At 36.7% G+C, this 14215-nt stretch overlaps 1 protein-coding gene across 1 annotated transcript; it reads left to right on the top strand.

Annotated features, from left to right (window-relative positions):
- Positions 1–12039: 12039 nt before the first annotated feature.
- LOC131649601 (uncharacterized) lies at positions 12040–12933 on the top strand. Its single transcript, XM_058919355.1, has one exon. The coding sequence runs from the start codon at positions 12040–12042 to the stop codon at positions 12931–12933; it is 894 nt and encodes a 297-aa protein (XP_058775338.1).
- The last annotated feature ends 1282 nt before the right edge of the window (positions 12934–14215 follow it).

The raw sequence follows: 14215 nt of genomic DNA, 5'->3' as shown, positions 1-14215 counted from the left end.
TTTCATTGTGCCATAATTCATAGTTGTACAGAGAGACGTGCATGTGCACGAATATGGATCTGCAAAATCACTCATAGCTGCTTGTTGATATTTTGATTTTTCCCCCCAGCACTCATGTTTAAAAGTTTTAAAGGCTTGAAAGTTCGCATGTTTTGCAAGGTCTAAAAGCGTGAAATCCCAGGAAACCGAGTTGAAATCTTACCACATTTGCTAGGCTGAATTAAATTCTGTTTCAATTTGATGTCAAATGCTTGATTGAAGTAGGTTAGGTTTTCAACCTAATTTATGTCTTGTGCAGCTGCCGTGTGGCATAATAATAGCTATCAATTTGAACTGGCAAGTGCACTGTTTTTTTGTTAGCTTTATATACTATTAACCAGTGGGATACCCGTAGCTCAGCGGGCGTAGCTGTTGGTCCGGAGTTCGATCGTTGGCAGCAGCAATTGTAGTATTTTATTTGTAAACAAGTTGGTACTTATAAACCATCAACTTTTTATTAAAAAAAAAAGTCATGCTAACGAGTGTCCCCGGGGCACTGGTTAAACATTTCAATTAAAGAAAATATCATAGAATACATATATTTTGGGTTAAAAAATATCTTTTTACTTTATTAAATAAAACTCAACTTACCTTTTTAATCTCTTAACCAAAAAAAATATCATAAATTCATTGCATTTGAACACACACAATATGCTTTAGTATGCATTGAATACATATATTTTGGGTTAAAACATTTTTTTTTACTTTATTAAATAAAACTCAACTTATCTTTTTAATTTCTTAACTAGTGCCTCTTGGGCACTCGATAGCATTACCCTTAAATCAATTAGTATTATTATTAACAATTGTGAATGACTTTATTGGATTTATGGAACAGATTACGCCTGATGTATGTCATTAGCAACAGGGCCGGCCCTGTGCATGTGCAGGAAGTGCTACAGCACAGGGCCTCATATTTAGGGTGGCCTCCAAATTTTGAAATGTCTAATTTTTTTCCTTAAATATTAATCGAAATAAATAAAATTTTATAATAAAAATCCCATAAATTAAGAAAAGTGTTATGATGAAAACTTAATGCATACAAAAATTGAGATAGATCAAACTTCAAAATAATTATAATTAAATATATTATTGATTAATATATAATTGTATTTTTTATGTGTCTTTTTTAACTATTATAATTATATTTTTATTTTAAATTTGGGCCCATTTTTAAAATTAGAACGGAACCTCTGCATTGATTGGGCCGACACTGATTAGCAATAAAAATATTTTAACTGAAAAATCTAATTTGTATTAACCATTTAACTGAAGTAATTAATTGTATTAATCATGGGTTGTTTTAATAGTATAGAGAATTGCAAGGTCAGGTAATAGTTGGGAGTAGGAACTGATTCAACTGAACAATGATTTACGTGTGGAAATTCCAAAGACACACCAAACACCAAGTAGTACATCCATCATATGTTAGCAATCAGATTTAGCGCAAGACCTAAGCTATCCCAAAACCTAACCCATCTTCTTCAACTATGGAAGGGAAACTTGTGTTTGGCACTAACATGAAGATCAACTCATCTCATTAGTAAGTTTATGGATTCAGAACATCTTAACATATTCTACAGCCTCCTAAGGTTTAATTTATGCGAAATTGTGTTGTGTTCTTGCGTTGAAATTTAGCAACCGGTAATTTGAGGTTTTGATGTGGTGTACATTCACATAGTTTATATTCCTTTTCTTTAAGAATCTATGATTTATACGCTTGGCACTGTTTTGGTTGCTTTCAAGTTGCATGCATTTAGATATAAGGTATAATTATCAATTTAAACTTATTTGTCATATTTGCTCTGCAGTGGCAAGGAAGAAGACAGGGATGAGGGTTGGAAACAATATATGGGTTACATGGACGCCTTGGAGATTGAGGAGGCGCGGGCTGTGAAAAAAGGTAAAACCAAAATGACCGACGGGCGTGGACATGTTCATGGGAACGAAAAAGTATCATAGGGAAAGGTGCCGTTGCGAAGGGTCAACCTTCCACAGGGGTTGTTGCTAAATCTGTCCAAAGCGTGAATGCAAACAAAACAGGTGTCGTGCAAGGGAAAGAAGAGCAAGAATGCATTTATCTGTCTTCTGATAGCGAAAGGTATTTGTATGATTTTTCTAATGTTAAATGGTTTGTAATTGTTTCAATGTTGCAGGGTTTATACTGGGTGGTACGATTTCATGAAGGATCAAATGCTAAAGGAAGGAGATGTCCTAGACTTTTGCATCTGATACTCTCATGTTTATGAGATTTTTGTATCTGTGAAGCGGGCAAGTGGCAAACGGGGAAATGGTGCATGTTGATAACTTTATTGTTGGTTAGATGCAGTAGCAGGTGATGACCTCATTTTAGAAGCGTTAAGGTGGACTATGTGATTTAGCAGCGGTAGAACATGTTGAAGAATCACCAGAAGATGTTGTTTTTTTGTTGTATTATGTAGTATTACAAAATAGGGAACTTTAAGTGGCAATTCTGAACTTTTTTGGTATGGTGTAAATCACGTTTAAATGTCATCAACTGGGTTGTGGCCACCATATGAATCAGATTCTGTTGTTATGCAGTCATATTAAAGATGTTGCAAAATATGTATTTAAAGCATTATATTTAGGCCATGGAATTTGCGTGTTACATACACATTATTTTATTTGTTTTGTGCAGGTGCAGTTATGTAATTGACAATGTGACTTGTGGTCCAAATCACATTAGTGGTTTTGTTGTGACTATATTTCCGTTCGGTTGAGACTATTTAATTTGTATATCTTTTATATACATTTCTTAATCATCATTATACTATATTTATTTACTATTTATAACGACATTGTGTGACCCTTGTGAATGCACGAGTAAATAACGACTTAATTATTTCATTTATGTTTTCTATTAAATTATATATTCTCGACGGACCAAGACTACTTAATTTATATATCTTTTGAAAACTCTCTGATTGTTGGCATGCATTTTGCTAAAACATTCTAAGAAAGATCATGTTGGAAGAGATGCTATATGACTTAGCATCCAGACATCAACATGTTGAACAAGATGTCATGACATCCTGGCTGCAGAAAGCTGATCTGGCAATTGGATCAGGCTCTTTTATTTGCTACAAAAATCTTTATTTCAACTTAGAATATTCGGAAAAATCTTTTAGCTAATAATTTTGCCAAGATGGTTTCAATCAGAAGATTTCCACGCTGTCTATTATTGGAGACATTTTAAGAAAGATTGGATTGAAGACCTAATTTCTTGGAGAACAAGTAGCAGAATTTTGGTAGCCTCACTGCTACGATTTGAAGCCCAGCCCAGAAAAGAATTATCTATATATATAGAAGGGTTGTAACCTAGTTTAGGTGTGGAACTGATATTGTTTGTTTTAGGGTTTATGAATCTTTATTTTTTGTGTGTTCCATATGTGCACATTCACAAACCTTTAGGTGCTGAATGTTATTTTGATCTCTGAAGCTTTTAAGCAAGGAGAGTATTTGCATCCTCGTAAGCTTTTAAGCATCGAGGAGTAGTTTGATCTGGAAGAGTTCTTCTGGTTATTTTTTATTTGATTTTTATTTTGTCACAGGGATTGTGCCTAGAAGGGATTTGAGGAGGGCCTCATACCTAGGTGAGACTTAGGTAGAAATCATAGGAAGGGTAGTGATTAAGTGAGAAGGGTAAACTGGGACTGTTTAACTTCGAATTGATACTATTGAATATTGATTTCATCCTGCCTTGGTAGCCCCCAAAGTAGGAAGGATTGTTCCGAACTGGGTAAACATATCGCTGTGTTATTTACTTTCTGCAATTTTATTGTTGCTGTTGTTATTCGTGTTCATTACTGATAAGTGTCGAAATGTACTTATTTTGTATATATGTTTTGTGACACTTATCGAGTCTTTTGTTGATATTCGTTGAATTATTCCCCGTTTTATGTATAAATACATATACTTTGTGAATAGTTGTATTTTCATACACTTTTATACTGTTTGATAGTTTTTGTGTCTTCTTGTAGGTATTGATGCGTATTTGGAGCACGGGCAATAAGGTGTCGAAGACACGACTTCAAACGCGCGATTTTGAGCAACTCGTCAACAGATAAGGCTCAAAATAAATATGATAAAATTCATCAATTTTGTTGATATTTATTCATTATTAGATAGAAAATTGAATAAGCTTTCCAATGCTTCAAACTGGGTGGAAATCGGAGTTACGGTTCTCAAGTTATGCCCAAAATAAGATTTCAAGTTCTGGTGTAGCGTGCTAAGCGGGCTTAGTGCGCGACGTGCGCTCTGGGCGGTTTGGAAAGTCATTAAATAGGAAAAAAGTCATATTTTTTAGGGTTATGCTTTGGGGTATTTGTTCCCAAAGTCATCACTACCATTTTTGAGTAGGGAGAGCTTGAAAACAACAATGGAGCACTCATCTTGATGATCCGGAGTCGGATTGCTCATCAATCGGAGTTGACAAACCGGGAGATTTGTGATTCTTCTTCTTTTATCTCTATGTATTCTCTATTTGTTGGGTTTGTTTGTAAGTTTACTTTAAGCCTATGTATATTTGTTACTCTATTGTTGTATAAAGTTTGCTGTACAAATCTTAATCGGTGTTTCCTTGATCTTTTTGCTTAAATGCTTTGGATTTGTGTTGTTGTAGAAATAGACATAACAAATCTTGATTAGGGGGGTATCTGTTAGCTTTAGATTCTAGAGATAGGATTTGGGTTAACATCCATGTAATATCTAAGTTTAATGTGTAACACCTGAGGCCGAAGAGGGCAAGGGTGGTATGGGACTGCATTGTTGAAGGAAAGCTTATAAGGATTGATGGATACTACCTATACCAACAAGATGCATCTTCTTTTCGGTAGCCCGTTCCATAAGAACTCCATAGTTAAGCGTGCTTGACTTGGAGAAATTCTGGGATGGGTGACCTTCTGGGAAGTTTCCCGGAAAGCGTGTGGGTGAGGACAAATTATACTGAAAAGACTCATATTGGTTTGTGGGGTCAGTCGATCATCCCAAAAGCAGTCTGGGGTGTTACATAATGTTTATGTGTTGTTTGACCGGTTGAGACATCATCGAAAGAGCAATATAATTGAACTCTCGTCGGTGTTGCAGAAATGGACATTTATGTGAGAGATATGTGGTGATTCTAATGAGTATTGTAGATTGAGTGCGGCGGAGTGATAAATCTAAGTTTGTGAGGAGTAGTTTAGATTCAAACGAGATAAGTTATTCTCTATCAAGAATGTATTTATTTTATGTTCATATGTTATATTTTCTGTTTTTACTTAAAACCCACTTAACTCAAACTCAAGAAATAAGAATTTGTCGAACGGCAGTTCGGTAGAACTAATCCCTGTGGAGACAATAAATTTCCCGGATAAATACTTCCAAAACTTTTGTTGCATGCCGCTTTACCGCTCCAACAATTACTCAGATATAGTGTCGTGACATCTCATTCGACATCTTATATCTGATACCAAAATTTCAATTGGTACCAAAGCAGGCACTCTGCTCTGCATCTGAGTGAGATCTAGGGAAGTTACTTTCTAGTACGATGGACAAAGAAGTTGGATTTTTGAACAGACCGCATGTTCTGGATGGAAGCAATTATGACTACTAGAAACCTCTTATGGTGGCCTTCTTGAAATCTATAGACATCAAGGTTTGGAAGGCAGTTCTGAAAGGGTGGACACATCCTGTTATTGTGGGAGCAGACAATCAACCCACAAACGTGTTAAAGCCAGAGGTAGACTGGGACCAAGAAGAAGAACTCGCGCTTGCCAATTCCAAGGCTTTAAATGCCATATTCTACATAATTGAAAAGAACATCTTTAGGCTGATGAACACATGTGAAGTGGCCAAAGATGCATGGGAGATCCTTAGAATAGCACATGAAGGTACTTCTAAAGTCAAGATGTCAAGACTTCAGTTGTTAATCACTCAATTTGAGAATCTAAGAATGAAAGAAGATGAAAGCATTCATGAATTTCACATGAATGTTCTAGAGATAGCTAATGCATCGAGTGCCTTGGGAGAAATGATTCCCGAAGAAAAACTGGTAAGGAAGATGCTCAGGTCTCTTCCCAAAAGGTTTGACATGAAGATGACGACTATTGAAGAAGCTCAAAACATCAATCAGATGAAGTTGGATGATCTAGTAGGGTCGCTTCAGACGTTTGAATTGAGCATCAATGGTAGATCAGAAAAGAAGAAGAAAAATATAGCCTTTGCTGCTGACACTGAAGTTGGAATGAAGGAATGTGACCTGGATTCAGATGAAGGGTTATCCGATGCAATAGTTCTACTTGGTAGACAATTCAATCGAGTGATGAAGCAGATGAAAAAAATCCAAGATCAAATATCCAGAACAACTCATCTGACATTCACAACTCTCATGATGCTGGAAAGAGTAAGTCTAAAGAGAATCCCACTTATGAAAAAGGTATACAGTGCTATGAATGTGGAGGTTTTGGACACATCAAACCTGAATGTCCAACATTCCTCAAGAGACAGAAGAAAGGTCTATCTGTGACCTAGTCTGAAAAAGACTCTGACAGTGACCTTGAAGATGAATCGGCCAAACATGTTAATGTTTTAACCAGCATGTGGACTGATAATGAGAATGGCTCAGCATATGATGATCTATTTGCTTCATTTAGAGAGCTATGTTGCACAAATGCTGAACTATTTAAAAGAGGGGAGGAACAAAAGGGTCTGGTGCGACAACTGAATAAAGAGAGGGAAGAACAACTGAGGATTATCACTGAACTGGAAGAAGAGATTAGATCCTACAATGTGAACTAAATAAAGTTCAAGAATTCATCAGGATACATGATACTGGTTTCATCTCTAGGGAGGAAACTGTTCAAGGAGAAATAATGACAGCTAACGTGAGCAGCCCAGGGCTGAATGAAGAAGACAAGTCATCTCTGGACTCCAGTCATTCCCAGACGAGCTCTACAATGTCATATCAAATGTCTCAACATCCAAACGAAGGAGGTATGGATATCACTCTAATCTCAAGAACCAAGAAGGAGACAATTGCTGAAAGCTCCTTCAATGATTTGACTGTGCTGAGAGAACAGTTTAACAATATAGGGACTCCAGGGTGAATAATGAAGGGTATGAATAAACTAATAAAATCATATACCTCAAGAAGCATGAGACAGGGTCAGCTGGGTCATGGTCAGGAGAAAGGGTTAGACAAGAGAATAGAGTATCAAGGACCTAGGGATCGATTGGTGAATCAGAAGAATCTGATACTGAGACTTATGTAGGTGAACTTACGATAAATGAAATGGTAGCAGGATTCTCTAAAACTTTCTTGGAGAATGAAAGGCTTTGAAAGAAGGTAATGGAGCATAGAAACTCTACAGCTCTACTACAAGATGAGAAAAATGAAATCTTGGCAATCATTGAGAGTCTCAAAGAAGAAGGTATGATGTCTAAATCAGACCAATGCAACGCGACTCAAGTAAGCAGAAGATCATTCACATGGTCACCTGTGCAAGGAAGGAATCATTGGAAGGGAAAGAACCGTAAAAAGATCAAGAGTTTTGACTCAGGAAGTGGAGTGACTCCTAAGAGAGAGAAGGAGAAGATGTCACGACCTGTAACTCAACATCCGAAGACGACTAAGAAAAGGTACTCTAACTCTCAACATAAATTCATTAACTATGATCATTGTGGCAGATCCGGCCATTCGAAGGCCAACTGTTTCAACTTGATTGGATTTCCAAGATGGATGCTGTCACTTTAAAGGAATCATAGTAAGACACAATCGGTGTCAAAGAAATTTTCGACTTCTAGGACAAATGTGAAAACCGCGTCTCAAGACACATGCCATGTTGTGCATGGAAGAAAGTCCATGCTAATAAGGGCTGAAAGTCCAAGAAGGAGGAGTAATGGAAACATGAGAAGAATTGATTCTTCTAAGGATGGATTGGAGAGGTCTGACAAAAGGAAATCTGCAGATCCTAGAACTATAATGACAAAAGAAGGTGACTGTGATCGAAAAAATTCTAAGGAGGTGATGGAAAGGTCTATCAAGGCAACTACATCTGAGACTAAAAGAAATGTAATTGAAGATACTTCAACATCAGATGGCAACACCTATGAATCTAAAATAAACGATGCTGGATTGTAACAAGATAGGTTTGATGTGCCTATCCCAGAAGCTACTTCCAAATCTAATAAAGTCTCAACAAGTATTAGCTATAGCTCAGAACATGACATGGGCTGACCGCATGAAAACTGGACTCAATCAGTACATGAGGAATGATACAGAGAACCAGGTCTCAATAGATAGTGATATGGATCCTCAAGGGGACAAGAATCTTGACTATTAGAGTGATTATTCAGGTGAAGTACAAAGTGAAGGGGACTATATGAATAATCAGCTATTGGGAAGAAATGACCAAGATACAAGTATGTGGTATATAACATCGACTGGAGGGACTGAAACTGAAAAGCTCCCTATATTGATAAGAAATCAAGAAACTATGCTCAAATGGACTTAAGCACCAAAGGGAGGTCGGATAAAGTTACTCAACATCCTGTCAAACAGATTCAACCTAAGATTGAAGAGTCTGCAAGGAATGAAGAGCAGGGTCTCAATTTGACAGATATCAGTTGTGAAGGAACTTATGTTCCCTATCATCACAAAGTATCTGAATATGAATGTTGTGTGAAAAGATCTATCAATATTTCTGAAGAGAGCTGTTTCTCAGAAGATAAGGTCTCGAAATTCAGTGGTGAGCGTGGGTGCACTACCCTGATAATAAAGGAAACTGGAGACACTCAGTAAATGGTGAATAAGGATGATGTCACTCTAGATGTCATGACATTATCATGTGACATCTCTATTACTCACAAGGATTTAAATTATCTCAACAGAGATTCCGAGTGAATGAAAATTATGACCCTGGAACATGATGATAAGGAAGCAATGCCTACTACAGTTTCTGTGAAAGATTCTAATGATACTAGTATCAAGAAAGATCTTGGGATAAGTATCCATGAAGAAGGATAGAAAGCTCTTTTGGAGCCATTAGTGGAGGAGCTGAAGTCATGAAGCTTCCACAATGGCTGCTAATGCATGACTCCTGGTGATGAGATTTTAATTTTTGCTTTTTTTTTTGTTGCTTTGTTTTCTATAAGGATGGAATGCCCAGGATATTTTATTTAGTTTTCTGAGAAAAAAACACACAAAGAAAAATGATATTGGACAGGTACCTTACTGGAATATACTACCTTTTTCACTTTGTGGCTAAAAAGGGGGAGTAGAAATTAAGTATATACATATATTGAAGGCTTTCTGATTGTTGGCATGAATTTTGCTAAAACACTATAAGGAAGATCATGTTGGAAGATATGCTATATGACTTAGCATTCAGACATCAACATGTTGAACAAGATGTCATGACATCCTGGCTGCAGAAAGCTGGTCTAGAAATTGGATCAGGCTGTTTTATTTGCTACAAGAATCTTCATTTCAGCTCAGAATATTCAGAGAAATCTTTTAGCTGATATTTTTGCCAAGATGGTTTCAATCAGAAGATTTCCATGTTGTCTATTATTGGAGACATGTTAGGAAATATTGGATTAAAGACCTAATTTCTTGGAGAACAAGTAGCAGAATTTTGGCAGCCTCCCTACTGCGATTTGAAGCCCAGCCCAGAAAAGAATTATCTATATATAGAAGGGTTATGACCTAGTTTAGGTGTGGAACTGATATTGTTTGTTTTTGGGTTTAGGAATCTTTATTTTTGTGTGTGTTCCATATGTGCACATTCACAAACCTTTAGGTGCTGAATGTTGTTTTGATATCTGAAGCTTTTAAGCAAGGAGAGTATTTGCATCCTCGTAAGCTTTTAAGCATCGAGGAGTAGTTTGATCTGGAAGAGTTCTTCTGGTTATTTTTTATTTGATTTTTATTTTGTCACAGGGATTGTGACTAGAAGAAATTTGAGGAGGGCCTCATACCTAGGTGAGACTTAGGTAGAAATCATAGGAAGGGTAGTGATTAAGTGAGGAGGGTAAATTGGGACTGTTTAACTTCGAATTGATACTATTTGTAACACGGTGGGAGAACTGACTTTTTGTTTTGTATTTCGCAAAACATGTTGTAGTTAGCAATAGTCGCCACTGTTAGGAGTAAATTTATGGCATTTTTGTGTGTTATTATAACTATTTTCTGTTCTAAACTTAAGCAAATTATGATAGTTTCATTGGTTTTTCGCTAAGAATTGAACCTTATAAGTTTAGTTCAAGTTGTGAAGCAAATCGAATCACTTTGGGTATTATTGATGCAGATTTGGAGCTAAAAAGTAGCCTTACAAGAGCATGAAGAGGAAAGAAAGCTGGAAGAATTGGAAGCAAAGTAAAGAGGCAATATAAAGCAAGGCCGCGCCGCGCAAAACTCACTGTTTTAGGTCGCGCCGCGGGAATCCTTGTCGCACCGCGAGCACGGCGAATTCGGATTTTTTATTATAAAAAGAAATCCTTGCCGTCATTATGGGGGTACAATTTTTGGTGAACGAAATTAAGAGAGAAGTCTGATTCTGAAGCAGAGAGCAACAATTGAAGGTGGATTCTACATCAATTAAAGATATTCTCTTGATCATGATGAATACTTCAATCAAGCTTTGTGTGTTCTTCATATCCATGGAGAGCTAATCCTCTTGTGTTGAGTTTAAGGTAGTAGTTAACCTATGATCATGCAATACCATTGAATAATTCTTGTGAACAATTGTTTGAGTTTATTATCAATAAGAAACCTTATTTTTATGTTAAATTATTGTTGAATCTTTGATCGAAAGAAAAGGTTCAAACTTTTTCCCTAGGTTACTATGTTGATTCATTCATAATTTGTAGAGATGGAATTATGAATGAGTTTTCATAATTATCGTGCTTTATTACTCTTATCGATATTGATATTCTGAGAGATCGAATCTCATAACGGTAAAAGGTTATCTAACTTAATCTGCAGACATGGGATCAAGTTTGAGGATAAGTGAAGAGAATAATTCAAACGATGGTTCACTTATGATTTAATTAATAAATTGCATAGGAATAGGTTGATAAATCCTAAAGCTCAACATATCTCTTTCTTCGTTATCCAATTTTCAGCATTCTAGTTTTAATAATTGTTTAGGTTTAATAGCAAATTTAGAATAATAAAACAAAATCAACTATTTTTATTGACTCAAAATAATCTGACTATAGAACGGTAGTGATATTAAACCAATCCCTTTCGATACGATATATATAAAATATTTACCCACAAATACTTTCAACAAATTGGCGCCGTTGTCGGGGATTGGTTACAATATTGCACGCATTGCAATAGTCTTTTAATTTTGAGTTTCTCGCACTATTAATTTAATCTTGTTGTTTCATTCGTTCGTTAGTATTTGCAGAATTTAGTGTATGCGCAGCCAAGTTCCCAGCAATCAACTTCTTTTTGATTCCGAGATCGAAATAACTGCTAGGAGATTAAACAGCAAAACACGAAGGAGAGCAAAGATAACAAGGACATGAGACAACATGACCGCGACATCGTCACAGACGTTAGAAAAAATTGACGAGTCACTAGAAGGATTATTCCTTAACAAAATATTTGCTAAAGACGAAGTAGAAGTCATCATACAACCAATAGTTGTCAACATGCCTGCCACTTACACCTGTGCAAATAGTCCAAGACTCAATCCACATTTCACGAGGACTGCCGCCAACAGACGGACATCCGAATTGAAGATCGGTATTCTACAATTAATTTGTGCTAGTCCTTTCGCCGAATTGGACCATGAAGAAGTTAATTACATGAACAACAATCAGGGTAAAAGGCATAACCGATATCAGAATCCTCCTCCATATCAACAAGGTTATCAACAAAGGAATAACAACCAAGGTTATCAACAAAGACCGAATAACCAAGGTTACCAACAACATTCCTTTCAGCCTTACACTCAACCGCAACCACAACAGCAAGGGGGACAGTCAAAGATGGAAGAAACTATGACACAATTCATGCAAATGTCAATGGCCAATCAGAAAAATCAAGAAGCGGCTATCAAAAATCTCGAAACTCAAGTGGGCCAACTTGCCCAGGAAATTGCGGCAAACAAATCAAGTTCATCTTTTTCCGCAAATACTGAAGCTAATCCTAAAGAACATTGCAAAGCAGTGGTGACTATAAAGGGACCTACGAGAAGTAAAAGAGAAATTGAAGAAGATGAGGTTAATGATGAAATAAAGGTTGTCATGGAAAATCAAAGGAAGGAAAGAGAAGAAGATGAAGTAGAGAAAGAGGCTACGAAGAAAAAAAGTGAGAAAGTGGAGAAAAGAAACAATGGGAGGAGAAAAAGTGCCAAGGAAAAGATGGCAAACAATGTGATCCCTAACCAAAATCTCCCGTACCCCCATGCTCTGTCAACAAAGGAAAATGCAAGGTGCTATGCTCGGTTTATGGACATATTCAAACAACTTCACATAAATATTCCATTTGCCGAGGCATTGGAGCAAATGCCCAAGTATGCTAAATTCATGAAGAATATTCTCATAAAGAAAAAGAGGTACACAAATGAAGAGACAATTTTGCGGGATGCCCGTTGTAGTGCCGTAATCCAAAAAACTACTCCAAGAAAGGAATCCGATCCGGGACGAGTCACCTTGCCGTTAACTATTGGAGGTAACTACGATGGTAATGATTTGATTGATTTGGGATCTAGCATCAATGTAATACCTTTATCCATTGTCAAGAGATTGGGGAATATTGTAATGAAGACTACTAGGATGACCTTGCAACTAGCCGATAAGTCTATCACTTCACCGTATGGAGTAGCTCAAGACATGCTAGTAAAAGTGGACAAATTCTTTTTTTGGTGGATTTTGTGGTAGTTGACATGGAGGAGGATCGTGAGGTACCATTAATTCTTGGAAGAACATTCATGAAAATTGCCCGAATGATTGATGATGGGCTTATGAAAGTAAGGGTGCGAGATGAAGAGGTAACATTTAATCTTTTTGAAGCTAAGAAGCATCGTAAGGACAAGAAGGATATTTTCCGAATCGATGCCACCGAAGGGTAAGTCAAAGAGGTGGCAAATCAAGTTCACAAAGACAAGGTGAAAGCATATCATGATGGAAACATCCGCCACAAAGACTTTCAAGTTGGACAAATGGTGCTCTTGTGCAATTCAAGACTCAAGTTATTTCCGGGTAAGTTGAAGTCAAAGTGGTCGGGACCAGTTGTGGTAAAAGATGTGTGTAATTATGGAGCCATTATAGTAGAGAATTCTAAGACGAATGAAAGTTGGAACGTTAATGGAAAACGATTAAAGGTGTATTTCGGAGGAGGGGAGCAACATGCATCACTTTTGAGTCCTTGAAAGTACCGACCGTCGAGCTTGAACGACGTTAAACAAAGCGCTTGTTGGGAGGCAACCCATCGCAATAACTCTTTTATTTAATTTTTGCATTTCAATTTCGTAGTTTTTATTTGTCCCTAGTTTAGAATGAGTAGTGCCTAAAACATAAAGAAAAGCTCAAGTGGAAGGCAATGAAAATATTCAACAAGGGAGCAACATGCATCTGAATGGTAATGATAGATTTTTTGAAAAACGACAAAACACGTAAAATTCTGTCATACCAAAACTCTTGAGATGAATATGAAACTTAATTTGCTAGTAAATTTCCTTGGAAGTTTCTTTATGGTACACCTCAATTGTTGGATCAGTTTAGCCCTTAACCATTGTGAGGAAAGCCTTCCACTTTTTATAAAATGCAGGAGACCATCAATCTTGTTGACATTTTTGTACCATGCTAAACCATGGTTGTGCATTATCTTGTAAAAATCTGTTAAAGTGACTAAGGCAATTGTTTCAAATTGAGAGTTTGCTTAGCCCAATCAGTTCTTAATTTTCTATTGTGAGAGTGCGATCCTTTGCCAACCGTTCTTTGAGCCGGGGATCAAGAAAAAATAGATGAAATTCAAAAGAAAAAAGAATTGAATCCTGATCTCAATGAAATTTTTGTTGTTAAAACATCAACCACAATCTTTGGTGATGTGTTTTCTTCTTTACCTTCTTAGAAAGTGGGGGAGCATTCATAAATCAGATAAGAGGTTGACATCCTAGTTGGGGAGAGGAAAGCCAAAAAAGAACAAGTTGAAGAAGGGCAA

The sequence above is a fragment of the Vicia villosa genome, linkage group LG2, assembly GCF_029867415.1.
Source record: "Vicia villosa cultivar HV-30 ecotype Madison, WI linkage group LG2, Vvil1.0, whole genome shotgun sequence".
NCBI classification, from domain to species: domain Eukaryota; kingdom Viridiplantae; phylum Streptophyta; class Magnoliopsida; order Fabales; family Fabaceae; genus Vicia; species Vicia villosa.
This window is presented reverse-complemented; position numbering and strand designations above follow the sequence as displayed.

Bases quoted from the DNA above. Each gene is read 5' to 3' on its own strand.
- LOC131649601 (XM_058919355.1), top strand. From the start codon at position 12,040: ATGGAAGAAACTATGACACAATTCATGCAAATGTCAATGGCCAATCAG.